General features: G+C 40.9%; 1 protein-coding gene across 6 annotated transcripts in view; it reads left to right on the top strand.

The window, feature by feature from the left end:
- The first annotated feature begins 2,565 nt into the window (after positions 1–2,565).
- Positions 2,566–13,892, top strand: part of PAPLN (papilin, proteoglycan like sulfated glycoprotein) — a 56,035-nt gene continuing 44,708 nt past the window's right edge. For 3 of the 6 annotated variants that reach the window (XM_027879608.1, XM_027879605.1, XM_027879604.1), the window contains exon 1: positions 5,998–6,394. In XM_027879608.1, the coding sequence (XP_027735409.1) occupies positions 6,386–6,394 (9 nt within the window). In that variant the 5' untranslated portion in view covers positions 5,998–6,385. Of the gene's footprint in view, positions 2,836–5,993; positions 6,395–13,892 lie in introns of those variants that run through there. The other 3 variants (XM_027879603.1, XM_027879606.1, XM_027879602.1) reach the window with 3 other exon arrangements.

Below are 13,892 nucleotides of genomic sequence, written 5' to 3'. Positions count from 1 at the left end.
TCAGTTCAGCCCTGGTGGCAATAACTTTAGTCTTGTCAGTGTTAATAAAATTACTGAGATCAGGCCTAGAATTAGCTGGTTATTGCTCCTTGTCTGCCCCCACCTCTGCCACATTAGTCTATGCCTGGTCCAAAGCCTTTGGAAATAAAAATCTTCCCATTGATTTGACTGAGCTCTGGGCAAGACCTTCTGAGCAAAGAACTGATGTTTGTATGGCAAACAAAGCATTGGAACAGCTGTGGGGAACAGATTTTTGTGTTTTTGTTTCATGTGATAACATGTTTTGTTGAATTTGTGTGACCTAGACTTTTACTTTTTGCTATTTTGGGTGGAGCAGATTGGAATATTTGGAAAACATTTGGGAGATTAGAGAGTGTCCTTTATGTTTTAAAATGTAGTCTGAATACAAATGGCCAGCCTTGACCCTTTGCTCCTTGCTCACCAGTGACAGCTTGGAAAGCATGAGAAATCAACATTAATCACTATATTTGTTTGTATAAGAACTAAAAATGTTTTCTCTTGAAATCAGTTCTCTAGCTCAAATCAGCTTACCACCTGTGATTTCTTCTACTTTTTATATATCATTAAAATGTAAAACTAACAATAAAAGGAAAACAAACAGCTGAGGGGAGCGTCTGTTCTGGATAAGGCATTGCTTCATTTAATGAATATATATGTTATTTTTTGAGTGTGTGTGTGTATGCTTTCTGAATATAATTATTCCTGTTTAAATCCTGTGCATCAAGGAATGGACTAATGGAGACCCTCTAGATCTCTCTGTGTTCAGAGGTTAATCTCTCTAAATGAGATTCTCTGTGTGGCTGCCAAGTTTGCCCTACGCAGTATTTAAATCCGTGATACAGAAAAAGAAAATGGGATTGTAGTGTCCTTATGAACAGTTTCTTAATAGTTAACAGGATTCAAAGTGTCTAGTATTAAGGAAAGCTCTAAGAATGATCTTTTATAAATAACCTGAGATTTGGGATGGGACATTGGAAAAATTGGATGTGCTATCCAATGCTAGAAAAAGTTTATGTAACACCCCTTCCCTTCCAACTGACTCAGTCGTGTCCCTGTTTTGATTAAATGGGTTAAATTCAGGAGCAGTTGGGTTGTTTTAAAAATGATGTACGCTCCATTATGTGTAGGCTTTTTATACACAAATCTTTGTGTATCCAAGTAGTCTTCGCAACGGAATAGTACCTTCACTTTGTATCCTGCAGTGCAGTGTGTTGGACTGCCTTTCACAACAGAGTTTGCATGGAATTGGTCACAGCACTTTGAAGTTGTTTCTGCTTTTTGAACAAAGGTGTTGTCAATATGTGCTGCGTTTCTTCTTTAAATGGTGTAAGGATGAGGAGCTGAAACTTGGTTTAGCATTACCAGGTTGTTTAGAAAGTTGGCCTGAATAAAAGTCCTACCTGATTTGGGTGAGAATCAAAAAAAATATGAAGTGATAGGCTTGCTATTTCCCTCATCTTGGAAATGGATGAAGAGAGGTATCTACTGAATAGAAAGAGTAAATTTATTTGAAGGCTCTCTTGAAGAGCACAGCACAGGAACTGGCTCGATCATCAAGAAGAGACTAAGAGAAGAGGACCCTGCCAGACCAAGTGCTTGTGAGTTGGTCCATTTCTGGAGCCGACTGTAGCAAAATACTGATGATTGCATTGGTTTCCACTGTTCTGGGCTCCATGATATGAAGTGTCCAAGAAGGGAGACTGCATAGGAATGAAGCTGATATCTCTGTCTTGCATTGCCGACTTCAGTGGCTGCATGCTGGCAAACCACAATAAAATCACCTCTGCTAGTAGCAGTATCTGTACAAAAGTTATACAGGGTCAACTCCTCTGCAACAGTCCTCAGCACCTGAAGGAGTTTGTAAGTGGACAGGTCTCTGGAGCAGATATGAACCAATGCAAGAATCACTGCAAGAGGATAACAGGCTTTGATGCAGTTAAGTTGTACAGCAGAGCTCATCAGTCTGTAATACACTTTCTACCTTTCCTCTAAGGACTTTGTAACATCTGGACATGAAATTGAGCTGCTTTTCCTGAAGCCTTGACAGGGGTACATTCTATATACTGAGAGGCTGTGGTTCTGAGGGCTAAACCATGTCTGTCCTGTGATAGTGACTCGGAGTGTGGGAAGAATGGAGTTATTGGTGCACTACTCAAGTTTGAAAAAAGTTCAGTTCAGGTTGAATCAAATTTTACTTCACTGTCATTTTTTAAAAAAATAGTAAGAAAAACATCAGTATGTTAAAAGGTTAATTCTTTGCAGAGTTAGCTGAAGCCTGCTATTTTCCCCATGTGCAGCTGATGGAATGAGTGACATGCTGAAATGTCCCCAGTAGCTGTGGATCTAGTTTGACATCCCTGAGACACTTATTTCTTTACCTACTCATTTAGCCATCAACACACTTACCTGGGATGTCAGATTACTGTTCAGTATTATCCTATGCTCAGAAATATTTGAGCATATTCCCTGAATAAAATGCCTCAGGTATTAAGCTAAAGTATGTACCTTTCCCTTGATTAGGCCACTACCCTTTTCTAAAAAACTGGATATTATCCTGAAAACAAAGCAAGGCAAACATCCCATTTTTAAGCATGTGACCCAACCATAATTACAACAGCCCAGTCCTTGCTCTTTGGCTAAATGATGAAGCAAGTGATCAAGAACAGCAGTTTGTAATGCAACTCTGTGCCATTGTTTCCCGGTCACAGAAGTCTCCTTGGAGATCCAGATTTTGAAACCAAAGTGATCAGAGATTCTTCTCCTCCCCTAGTGAATGCTCAAGCTACAGAGACCAGCTTTTCTTCTGGAGGCTTTGTGAGTCTTGTCTGAATTCCTTGGTTGCTGCCTAGGGAGAGAGGAGAGGAGGTAGGAAAGCTAGGAGTTAAGTTCCTCCCTGGAAGGAAGAAGGGGTGTTTTGTTTTTTTTATTTCTCAGTAATTAATGTCCCTGCAGTCAAGTCTGTTTTGCCCATGACAGTAACCGGTAAGTAGTCTTCCTGTCTTTATCATGTTTGACAAGTTTTTCCATCCATTTTTCTTCCTCTGTTGTGTTGAGGATGAGGGGTGATAGAGCATCTTGGTGGGCATCTGACATCTCAGCTAAGAGATAACTCTCTACAATGCTGTAAGTATTAGACAGCCATAACTGGTTAGACTGCAGCTGCCTCCAGTAAAGCATGCAAATCTTTGGACACTCTTTGTAAACAGCCTCTGGCAGTGAGGAATCCTGGTGATTTGTTCCCATGAAAAGTATTTCTGGAGTATAGCAAAAGAGAAAGCAGAAGCCTTACTACTGACCTCTGGCCATGTAACTGCTGAAATCCCGGTGCCCCAGCTCCTGTAGAGGTTGCTTCTTGCCAAAAGCGCTTCACTGATGCGGTTAGAAGGGATATCGTGTTCCGTATCAATTCAGTATGTGTTCACTGCACTGTTCCTTCTTGGTCACGTCTGTGACACCCACATGCCATTGCCTCCAGGCTAACCACTGATTAGAACTGGCCCTGACTGTATTGACTCCATAGTGACCCATCAGTGTCTGATCAAGAGATGGAATGGTCTTGAATCGGTGCATTATCTTGCTTTCACTAACTGGGAGGTGTTGAAAACAATTTCAACACAGGGATCATGTCCTTTCTCCCAGAGAAAAGGTACGTGCACCAAACTTTCTGTGGAACCACAGGGCAGAGGTTAACTTTGTATTTGCCTTGTTTTTTTCCTGGTAAGGACTGGCCTCAAGTTCAAATCCTATACTAACAGGTTCTGATTTTGTCACAGCTCTGCTGCAACCAGGAAGTAAGAACGGATTTTTCTTTTCTCTTTTTAATAAAAGGAGTTTAATCAATGTTTCATGTTGCTTAGTTGTGGTAAAAGGCTAGTCACTTCTTTTTTTTTATTTCAGTGTCTGAGGAGCTTATCGATTAAGTTTCTTTGGGGTTAAAAATTACTCCAGATGTGTTTACACAATAACTTCTTCAATGCAGTAGGCAAAGCTGTTTTTTGGATGTATGCTGTCTAGATTCCAACATGGGCAGTCATATTTTCCCGATCTCTGAATTCCCTTGTAGTTTAAACTATCAACGAGAATACAAGAACAACAAGAACATACAAGATCATTACTAAATTTTGTATTTCAAAAAGTCATTCACTGAGGGTCCTGCTGCCGTAAGAGACAATATTTGCACATTTATAACCTCATCTGAAGTTGTGGGGGTTTTTGTCTTCTAGATTTTGAACCTTTGGGATGATTTCAAGCCTTTTCTTGCCAATGGTACTGGCTAAAAGCTTTAAACTGATCTGAAAGTTTGGTTTATTTGGAGAAGGCCAGGAGTTCAGGTTTTGGTTTGATCAAATATTATGAAGCTTAGGATAAAAGTTACAGCTGGCAGGATGACACTAGCCAGTGGCCATTGAGAGTACAGGTGGATAAAGAAAAAATATGTGCTGATGTAATTTCTTTCTGATGGAAAAAGAGGGGCCACAGCTTGGCCCAAGGCCCAGATTTATTTTTCTTAAGAGAACATTTGAATCTAAAGTGGCAGGACAATAATTTCTATATTCTTAATTAAGGCATTTACAATGTCCAATTGTTGTCTCTCCTGACATGGGTTACATAAGTAGCCATACATCTGCACCACCATTAGATGTTCTTCTGGGATGCACTGTGTCTTTCAGTCTTTTGGAATTCCCCTGCTGCTATGTGGAGGTGTTGATGTTCTGTGTTGGGTTTCCTGTTAGGGCTTATCCTTGTTTATTGTGGCAGATTTAGCTTTGACAGGAAAGTACAGGATTGCTTTTGCTTGTGGAAAAGATGTGACTTTTATTTGAACTCTGTCCCCTGTGGGATGTGTAACAGCAGGATCTGTACCTTTTGCAGCTAGCTTCCAGGCAGGGATTGAACAGCAGGGATGAAAAAGAGCTGTAGCCCTGGAATAAAATTACTTCTTTGTCACCTGATACATTTATGAAGCTGTTGGAAACTTTCTTTTCCATTTGGAGCTGTGTGCATCTAGGCTTGTCAACAGTTGCCAAGGATGTTGTCTCTTTTTATTATCTAAAGCAGCAGGGTGGCCAAGAAGACATTAGTGATAGCAGTTCTGGAAATGTCATTGCACATTAATATCTTCCTGGGAACATCTAATGTGTGGAGTTACCTGAAAGTAGAAGCTTCATCTTTCCTTTTGAGAGCAAGGTTCTGTTTCTCATGGTTACAAATGAACTACTGATGAAAAAGGACTCTAAGACTGGAAGGCAAACACAGAAGACCAATCCAAACTTAAGACTTTAAAGCTATTCTCATCATCTTGGAGACCTCAGTCAAAATATTAAATAGGGTTGAAATGCTGGTAGCTGTTGTAATTGCTGGACCAGAATTTATTTTTCTAGATCTGTGGTCTCTGTATTTCATTATTTATTTGGTTTGTACTAAACAGAGGACAAAATCAAGGGGGGGGGGGGGGGGGGGGGGGGGGGGGGAATGACAGAATTATCTCTTTGCAAAATAAAACAACAACAGCAACACATAAACTCTTATGCAATGATTTCTCCAGTACCCTCATGGTTAATAACACAAGTTTTATCTTGTAATGCGTCCAACTAGATTCCTTTTCATTTAGCAGTTTTTATCGTCTTAAATTGTTCCTTTACAGGAGTTTTCAGAGGGTTTCTGAATTGCATGGCATTTGTCAGAGGAAAAAATAGAGAAACCTGTGCTGCTATCGTCTTTGTTTAAATTCAGATACATATCTAAAGTGCTGCTATTTTCAGACCTTAGGAATCTGCTTAACTTTGCCTAGACGCAAATCTAGCCGTGATTTGTATTTGAGTTCAAACTTTCTTTTGTCGAAAGCATATCTGTGAACTGTGATTCGGGCTGTAGTTTTAAAGTAAATATGAAGTAAATTTTTTTTTTTTCAGAGTTAGGAACTTACTGAAAACGAGTATCAAATGGATCCGTGGATAGTTGTCTCTCTTTTGATATGCTGCCTACAGCTAAAATGAAACTAGTTACAAAGGGCTCCACCCCTGGAACAACTTTAGGCACAGTTTAGAGATCATATGCGTGCTCACACACAGACTACAGAAGCTAGAAACAATTCCAAAGCAGGCGTGCCTGCCTGCATGCCTACGACTATGGCCTTCCAAAGCTAAAGTGAAAACTCTTGCGAAGAAACTGAGAGGCTGAACGGGTTAAATGAAATACAACTCTCCTTTTCCTGTGCAGTAAGGATTAGTAACCAAACAGAAGCTGGAGAGAAGAGTACTGAAGTGCCACTGTTTGAACAAGAACTATAGGAAGGTGGAGTTTGGAGCTTGGTTGCAGAGTGGTGCACGTATCTCCAATTTTTGCGCTCACCTTTCACAGGCACATGCAGAAGGTAAGAGTTGACTGTGTATTCTGGGCTCATTCCTGATCCCTCTACATGGATATGTGTTCTCTATTAGTCTTTTCAGTGTTGTTTGTACTCTTTAAACTATTTTTTATTTCCCACCATTTTTTTCCTTTCAGTTAAAAGAGTACAGGGGAGAGGAGAAACCAGAGTCCTTATGACTGCAACATTTTATTTCCCAGAAGGGAGGGAAGAAGATACTTTATATTTTTGGTGAACATGAATCCTTTTCATGCACAGTTAATCACACTGAGACTTAATATAATCAAATCTGCTGTTCCTGATGTTGTGGCTGGGTGGAGCAGGGAGGTGGAAGGGGAAGGTACTCATTTGATAGGATGCTGGACAAGCCCACTGGGGTCAGATGTATAGATGCTCTGTTTAAAAGGATGCAGAATGCAAGACAAATGGAGCAGGAGTATTGACTGGAGAAATATAATTTTTGCACATAGGAATAAAAGCCTGCCTAAGGGTCTAAGCCTGCCTAAGGCTCTTAGACTCTTGTACCCCCTCACTATTGCCCTTGGAGTCTCAGCTGCTTCTGTTCATGTGCCAGCAGGTGCTGAGGGGAGGGAGTGTCTCCAGATCAGTCTGGTATTGCTTTCAGCCACCTGAGACAGGATCTGTGTGGGAGGCCCAGCCAAACAGTGCTGTCAGAGCCAACAGATCTGTTTGTGAAAGGGAGATTTTCAGGGCTAGATCTTCCATCCCTGATGAAGTCTGATGTGTGAGGCCTGTCCTAGCATGGAGGTGGTAATGGGCTGGTAGCGATGTGGAAAGGCAGTAGATTTACCTGGTGTGCTGATGTTCCTTGTGGGTGGTCAGAGGAGCAGTTAATTTAAAATTGGGTTTCAAAGCTTTGATGAAGGCAATGTTGGCTTTGAATGAAGTCCCTAGTACTAAGAATAGCTACTGTTAGTACAGGAGCTTAATGAGATGATATGTTTCTTTAGATCAGCCTGTAGAGACCTTAAAGAGGGTCTGTAAACACCTTTGCTTATTACTTTGGAAGGTGTCTTCACAACACTTGTTTGGTTTATCCCTTCTGCGTCGTACTTACGAGACTCTTCAAAAGCTTCTCTGTAAACTGGCTTGCAGCTTATATGTTTTTACCCTGGTTTCTTAGAGGTGTCGCACACTCTTTAATCTCAGTCTCTATAGATAGAGCAGCCATGGAAAGCCATTCTTTCTGAGATGCAGTGTGGGTATGAGGCAATGTGCTATACAGCCACGTGTGGATTGGACAACCTCATTCTGGACTTCCAGAACAAATGCTCTGCAGTTACAGGGAGCAAAGGGAGGTGTTTGTGGTGGGGAACAAGAGTGGATAAGATTACATGCCTTTGGTATGGCACTAACTTAAACTAATACTTGTTTGTGACAGGGAATGAAATGATTAATAAAATTAAAAAAATTCAGAGACAATTTGCTATCTCTGGAAGTTTTGCTCTTTTTTTCTGTCCAGTGTGAGATAATTGAGACCTTTTTCTGGCCTATTTGCAGGTTCTCATATACTGTGAAGTGTCCTGACACCTCAGAGGTGTTTGTTTTTAAAATATTTCACTCTGTGAGCATAAGTGCTTGATGGCATTGCAGAAGTGCTGGGGTTGGGATAGTTTTGTTGTAGCATTTGCATATTCCAAATCTGTTTACTAGTAAACAGTCCACTCTGAATGCAGCATTTGATACAAGGTGTCTGGTTAATGATTTTAGGTGATTTTCCAGCAGAGATGTAGAGCTTTGTTTGCTCCTCTCTGTGTACATATGTTAAAAAGAATATTAAGTATTAAACAAAATTGTCTCAAAGTTAAGGGAAAGTAGCAACCACTGTGATATAGAGAACTTGGAGAATGGATGCTCTCAAACACTGCTGTTCAGCAAGTGTAGTGACTTCTGATGCAGATCATTTAGCTTTGGCTTTGGGATGGGCTCTCTCTCAGATCCAGCTACTTACCAGCTTGGTAAAAGAGAATGCTGGTAGATCTCACCTCTAATTGCTTCAGGGATTAATTGCCTCTCAAATTAGGCACCAAGATTCGCTTGGAGTCTATGGGAATGGCTGTGCCCTGACTTGCTAAAAGGGTTTAGGAAACAGGAAGGGAGCTACGTTGCTGCAACTGGTTATCTTGATAGTACCTGAGCTTGAGTTAAAGGAACAAATTTTATTCTATTTGTTCTGTTAAAATAGGAAACTTGGGGGGGAAACCCTCTGATCTTGACTATGGGCCCCTTCTTCTGAACATAATATAAAGAAGACAAAATACTGTTCTGTGCCTCAGAACAGGTAGGGCTTAGGCATCAGAAGGCTTTCTCTTTGTTCAAGGAGGACTTTAACTGTTAATAAAATGTTAAGCATTTTATTAGTTCATGTAATAACTAATGACTCATAATACACAGAAAAAAAATAGCTCTTTTTTAAGAGGATGGGAGCCGCTCTTTTCTATGAGAACAGCACCTAGAGTACACACGATACAGTTACAGTAGTCCTCACAATTAGTGTTATAGGCTCATCATTAGCTGAATTCCCAGTGACATCTTGGTGCTCAGTGAACTCCGGAGGAAAGAGATTGCTTTGCTCTCAGGTCTGTGGGAAGGATTATACAAAAGTGATGTAAATCTCTCAATGCACCTCACACAGCTACTGAGGCCAGACAGTGAGAGATGATTGCTTAGATTCAGTACAGTCATTTGCAGTTCTACCCAAGTATGATGGACTTGTCAAAAGAACTTATTTCTCTCAAAATGATACTCTGCTGGATACAGTTCCTGTCTTATGTTTTAGCACCTTGGATCTGGACTGTGATTTGTTGTGGTCCAGTCCTGTTTTGGGCAGTGAATAATAATGGTTGCTAGATGTTTGAGAAGAGACTTTTCTGTTAAAGTATATGAGTGGATGTCTACCCATATGCATGGTCTATGATCAAATCACTTGTTTGTGCTTCCTCACCCAGGAAAGCTCACCTTCTTGACATGCAGACATGACGTATAGAAAACAAGTGCCATCCACAGATTGTTTATTTCTCTGCCTAGCCCTTAAAGCAGTAATTGGATTCTGGTTTGGACATCTGTGGGAGAAAACAGCTTCAGTGCAAGGAACCAATTTATTTTTAGATCAGACTGTTGTCATTTTGCTGTGATCACACCATTGAGCATGTGCTTCCTTTGAGAGCTCTCCAGGCAGTGCAGTGTGATTGCACCCTCCTAGGATCATTTTTTATCAAGTTAATTTTTAGTGACAGATGAAAGATGCTAGAGCCAGTATTCTTAGAGACAGGAGCCCTAATTCCACTAGCACACATTCTGCCTCTTAAGTTTGTTAGTCTAAAGTTCTGGTTTAGGTTGTGGGGGTTTTTTTTCATTTCTGTTTCTTTTAGTTCACCTCATGTTAGTATCTCTCTCTTGCACAGTAGTGTAAGCAAGCCCACAGACTTCTCTGGGGAAATTCCTGCTTCATGGCACTGAAGTTATGTCTGCATCACAGTAACAGTAAGGGTGATTCCTTGGGGAAGAGATGTACCTGTGCAAGTGTGGTGTGTTTGATATGTTTACATACACATAAATATATATAAAACTGAGTTAACTTTAAAAAAGTAACTTAGTTTCCAGAAATGTAGAGGCAGCAGTAATCAAAACCCACATGAAGTTCAGGGTAAATACTCTCATATTTTCCTGTCTATTATTAGTCCCCAAGCAAATTTATTTAAATTATTATACAGGTGTTCCCTATGTATATATATACTACAATCATACTGTTGAATGTAGTGGTAATATCCTCTCAGTGAATAGAGATGTACATCTTGCAAAAAGAGGCAGAAAAAATTTGCATTGTTTTAAAATCTCATCTTGAGGTAATGCTTGTTTTTTATTTTTATTTTTTAACCGACTACATAGCACAGAAGTAGCCATATTTATATTAGAATAGAGTGAAGTTAAATAAAATTTGAAGTAATTTTCTACCATTAAAATCCTTTATTTTCCTAAAGAGTACTTCAAAATTTGAACTGTAAGGGATCAGTCTCAGCTGGCTACCATGCTTACCTGGGTGTTAGAGAGTGAAGTCCCTCACACTGTTAGCAAAGAGTGGATTTGAGACCTGCCTCATGAAACCAAATAGGCACAAGTCTATGGGGCCTGAGCAGATGCTTCCCAGGCAGGTGTGGTTGCCAAGCCACTCTCCATGATACTTGAAAAGTCATGGCAGTCAGGCAGACTTCCCAGTGATTTGAACAAGGGAAACATTGCTTCTATTTTTAAAAAGAGGACACAGGAAGACCCAGAGAACTAAAGATTTGTGAGCCTCCCCTCTGTGCCTGGGAAGATCATGGATGCAATGTTAAGATGCATACAAGAAAAGGAGATGATCCAAGACAGACCAGCATGGCTTCACTAAGGCAAGTCATATCTGACCAGTCCGGTGCCCTTCTGTGACGGAGTGACTGCAGCAGCTGACAAGGGAAAATCATCTACATAGAAATCTGTAATCATCTACATAGAATTCTGTAAGGCTTTTGACACAGTCTCACACAACATCCTTATCTCCAAATTGGAGAAAGGGGGATTTGAAGGGTGGACTATTCTGTGAATAAGGAATTGGACAGTGGATGCAGCCAGAGAGTTGTGGTCAATGGTTCTATGTCCAGGTGGAAGCTGGGTACAATTGGTATTCTCAAAGCTCTGTCTTGGGACTGGTGCTCTTAAATATCTTTATCAATGGCATAGACAGTGAGATCAAGTGCACCCTCAGCAGGTTTGCAGGTGACACAAAGCTGATCAGTGCAGTTGACACAACAGAAGGTTGGGATATCATCCAGAGGGGCCCAGACAGGCTTGGGAAGTGGACCCATGTAATCAAGTTCACCAGGTCCAAGTGTAAGGTCCTGCACCTGGGTTGGGGCAATCCCAGACCTGAGTACAGACTGGGAGATGAATGCATTGGGAGCAGGCCTGCAGAGAAGGACTGGGGGGGGTTCTTGTGGATGAAAAGCTGGACATAAACCAGCAGTGTTCTGTGTGCTTGCAGCCCAGAAAACCAACCGCATCCTGGGTTGCATCAAAAGCAGTGTGGCCAGCAGGTTGCGGGGTGGGTGTCTCTCCCTCTACTCTGCCCTTGTGAGACCCCACCTAGAGTGCTGCACATAGGTCTGGCGTTCTCAGCATAAGAAATATATGTGGACCTGCTGGAACGAGTCCAGAGGAGGACCTCAAAGATGATCAGAGGGCTGGAGCACATCTCCTATGAAGACAGGCTGAGAGAGCTGGGGTTGTTCAGTCTGAGAAGAGAAGGCTGTGAGGAGACCTCACTGCTGCCTGCTGGTATTTAAAGGGGACTTAGAAAAAAGATGGAGAGTGACTTTTTGTATGGGTGGGTAGTGATAAGACAAGGGACAATGGTTCTAGACTAAAAGAGGGGAGATTTAGATTAGATATTAGGAGGAGATTCTTTACTCAGAAAGTGGCAAGACACTGGAACAGGTTGCCCAGAGAAGTTGTGAATGCCCCATTCCTGAAAGTGTTTACGGCCAAGTTGGATGGGGCTTAGAACAACCTGGTCTAGTGGAAGCTGTCCCTGCCTATGGCAGGATGGTTCAACTAGATGATCTTTGAGGTCCCTTCCAAGCCAATCCATCCTATGATTTAGAAACAGCAGCAATGCTCAGTGTCAGGTGATATTTCTGGTCAGGCTAAAAATCTCATAGAAATGAAGCTTAAGCTGTGACAAGACAGTAGTAGATGTAAAAGATTGTTAGCCATTCCTCTTCAATTATGCTAGTGTTTGGGAGACTATATCTTTGTCATGTATTTTCCATAGGCAGTGTGTGGCTTCTTGTTGCAATGTCTAAAACAGTCTCTGTCTGTTTGTCATTATCCCTAAATGCTCCCAGATTTAATTAACAGCTAAGCACAGTGAGACTACCAAAATAGAAGGCAGAATCCCATCTTTACTCCTTATAATAAATCTCTTGCTGCAAACCTAATAGTGGGAGCTAGTTGCATAAAATTGACTCTCAGCTGATATTAATAGGTAGACAGAAAATTGCCCTCATGACAAACTATATTAGCTCCTGTAAAGGGCTGGCATAGTGAACACATTTACTTGGAAGATGCTGCTTCACTGACTTAAGCCTCAGATACTTCATTGTAGATTTTGGAAAGGGGGGAAAAAAAAGTAGGTCTGCTTCTTCCATATCCACTGATAGGTGTGAGGCCTTACTAGAACCTCTGCATGTTGATCTTCCTCTTGAGCCTGATAATTTTTCAACTACTGTTCTGCATGATTTCAGTATTCAGATTAAAACTGTATGTCAGAGGCTGCTGTAGCTTCCCCAGGTGTTGCTGACCTTGACATTGCTGTAGAAATCCTCTGTAAAATAACTGTCAGTCTGTGTCAGCCACATGAAGCAATGGCCCTGTGCAGATTCATGTGCCTGTTAGGAATCAGGCTGAAGGCTGAGTTGAAGGACTATTGATAGAGCAGGCTTGAAGATTCTTCTGTGTTACCACTACTCAGTTCTCCAGCTGCGGGCTTGTTAGTAAGTTTTTGTAACTTCTTTTTTCATTTAACAACGTGAATTTTGAAGTTATTCTGGCTGAAACTTTATATTTCATAACATGCATAACACAGCTGAAAGTGTATCTCAGTGGGATTGCTTTCTTGATGAGGATTCTTCAACTCCTAGCGTGTATTTAGATAGAATTACTACGTCTGGGTACCAGTGGTAAAGATATGGCCATAAAACTTTTACTCGGACAACCTGTGTTGTTTTTCTTTGTTTTTCTCTCCATTTCCACTAAGCCCTTTCAACCAGCCTCGTATTTAAACTCATTTATAAACATTTATCCCTTGCTTTGTATGCAAATAGCTCTTTATGACTGTGGCTCATCACGTGGTCAAAGCAAAGAAATTCAGCATCCTTCTGCTTTAACAGGCACATGCACGTTAACTGACTTATCTGCCCTAACCCAAAGGACATCAGGCCCAGGATTTTCTTTGGGAATTTTTTTTTTAAAAGAGTGGCTTACTGTAGTTGTGGAAGAAAACAAGTATGCTAAGAAGTATCTTGAATGTGATATCCTCTGCCTAAAGTGATGATTGGTTTCCTAGTTCCTCTGGGCTGTGTGATATGGTCCTCGTGCTCTCCCAACTCAGCTCATAGTCTAAGTAAATGGAAGTTTTTCTCTATCCTTCATCTCTGCTCCGTGGAACCCCTTTCTCTCCCCAATTTCATCTCACCTTCTGGCAGTATGTGTGTATTTTCCCTTTTTTAATTCTTCCAGCAAAAACTTATAAGGTGCTTCTCAGTTGTCAAGGCAAACAAAAGCAAGCTGGAACCAAGATATCCTGGATGATTTTTAGAGCAAAGCAAAAATCATAATGTCTTTTAAAAATTTAGTGAGTCTGAAAGCTCAAATACTTTGCTCTGAGTCAATGACTAAAAAAATTTGTCAGTGAATAACTGGGCAACATATCATCATCCTTTCTGACTTC

Source organism: Empidonax traillii, unplaced genomic scaffold (genome assembly GCF_003031625.1).
Source record: "Empidonax traillii isolate 1590-97213 ecotype Southwest subspecies unplaced genomic scaffold, ASM303162v1 scaffold56:size2478089, whole genome shotgun sequence".
Classification (NCBI taxonomy): domain Eukaryota; kingdom Metazoa; phylum Chordata; class Aves; order Passeriformes; family Tyrannidae; genus Empidonax; species Empidonax traillii.
This window is presented reverse-complemented; position numbering and strand designations above follow the sequence as displayed.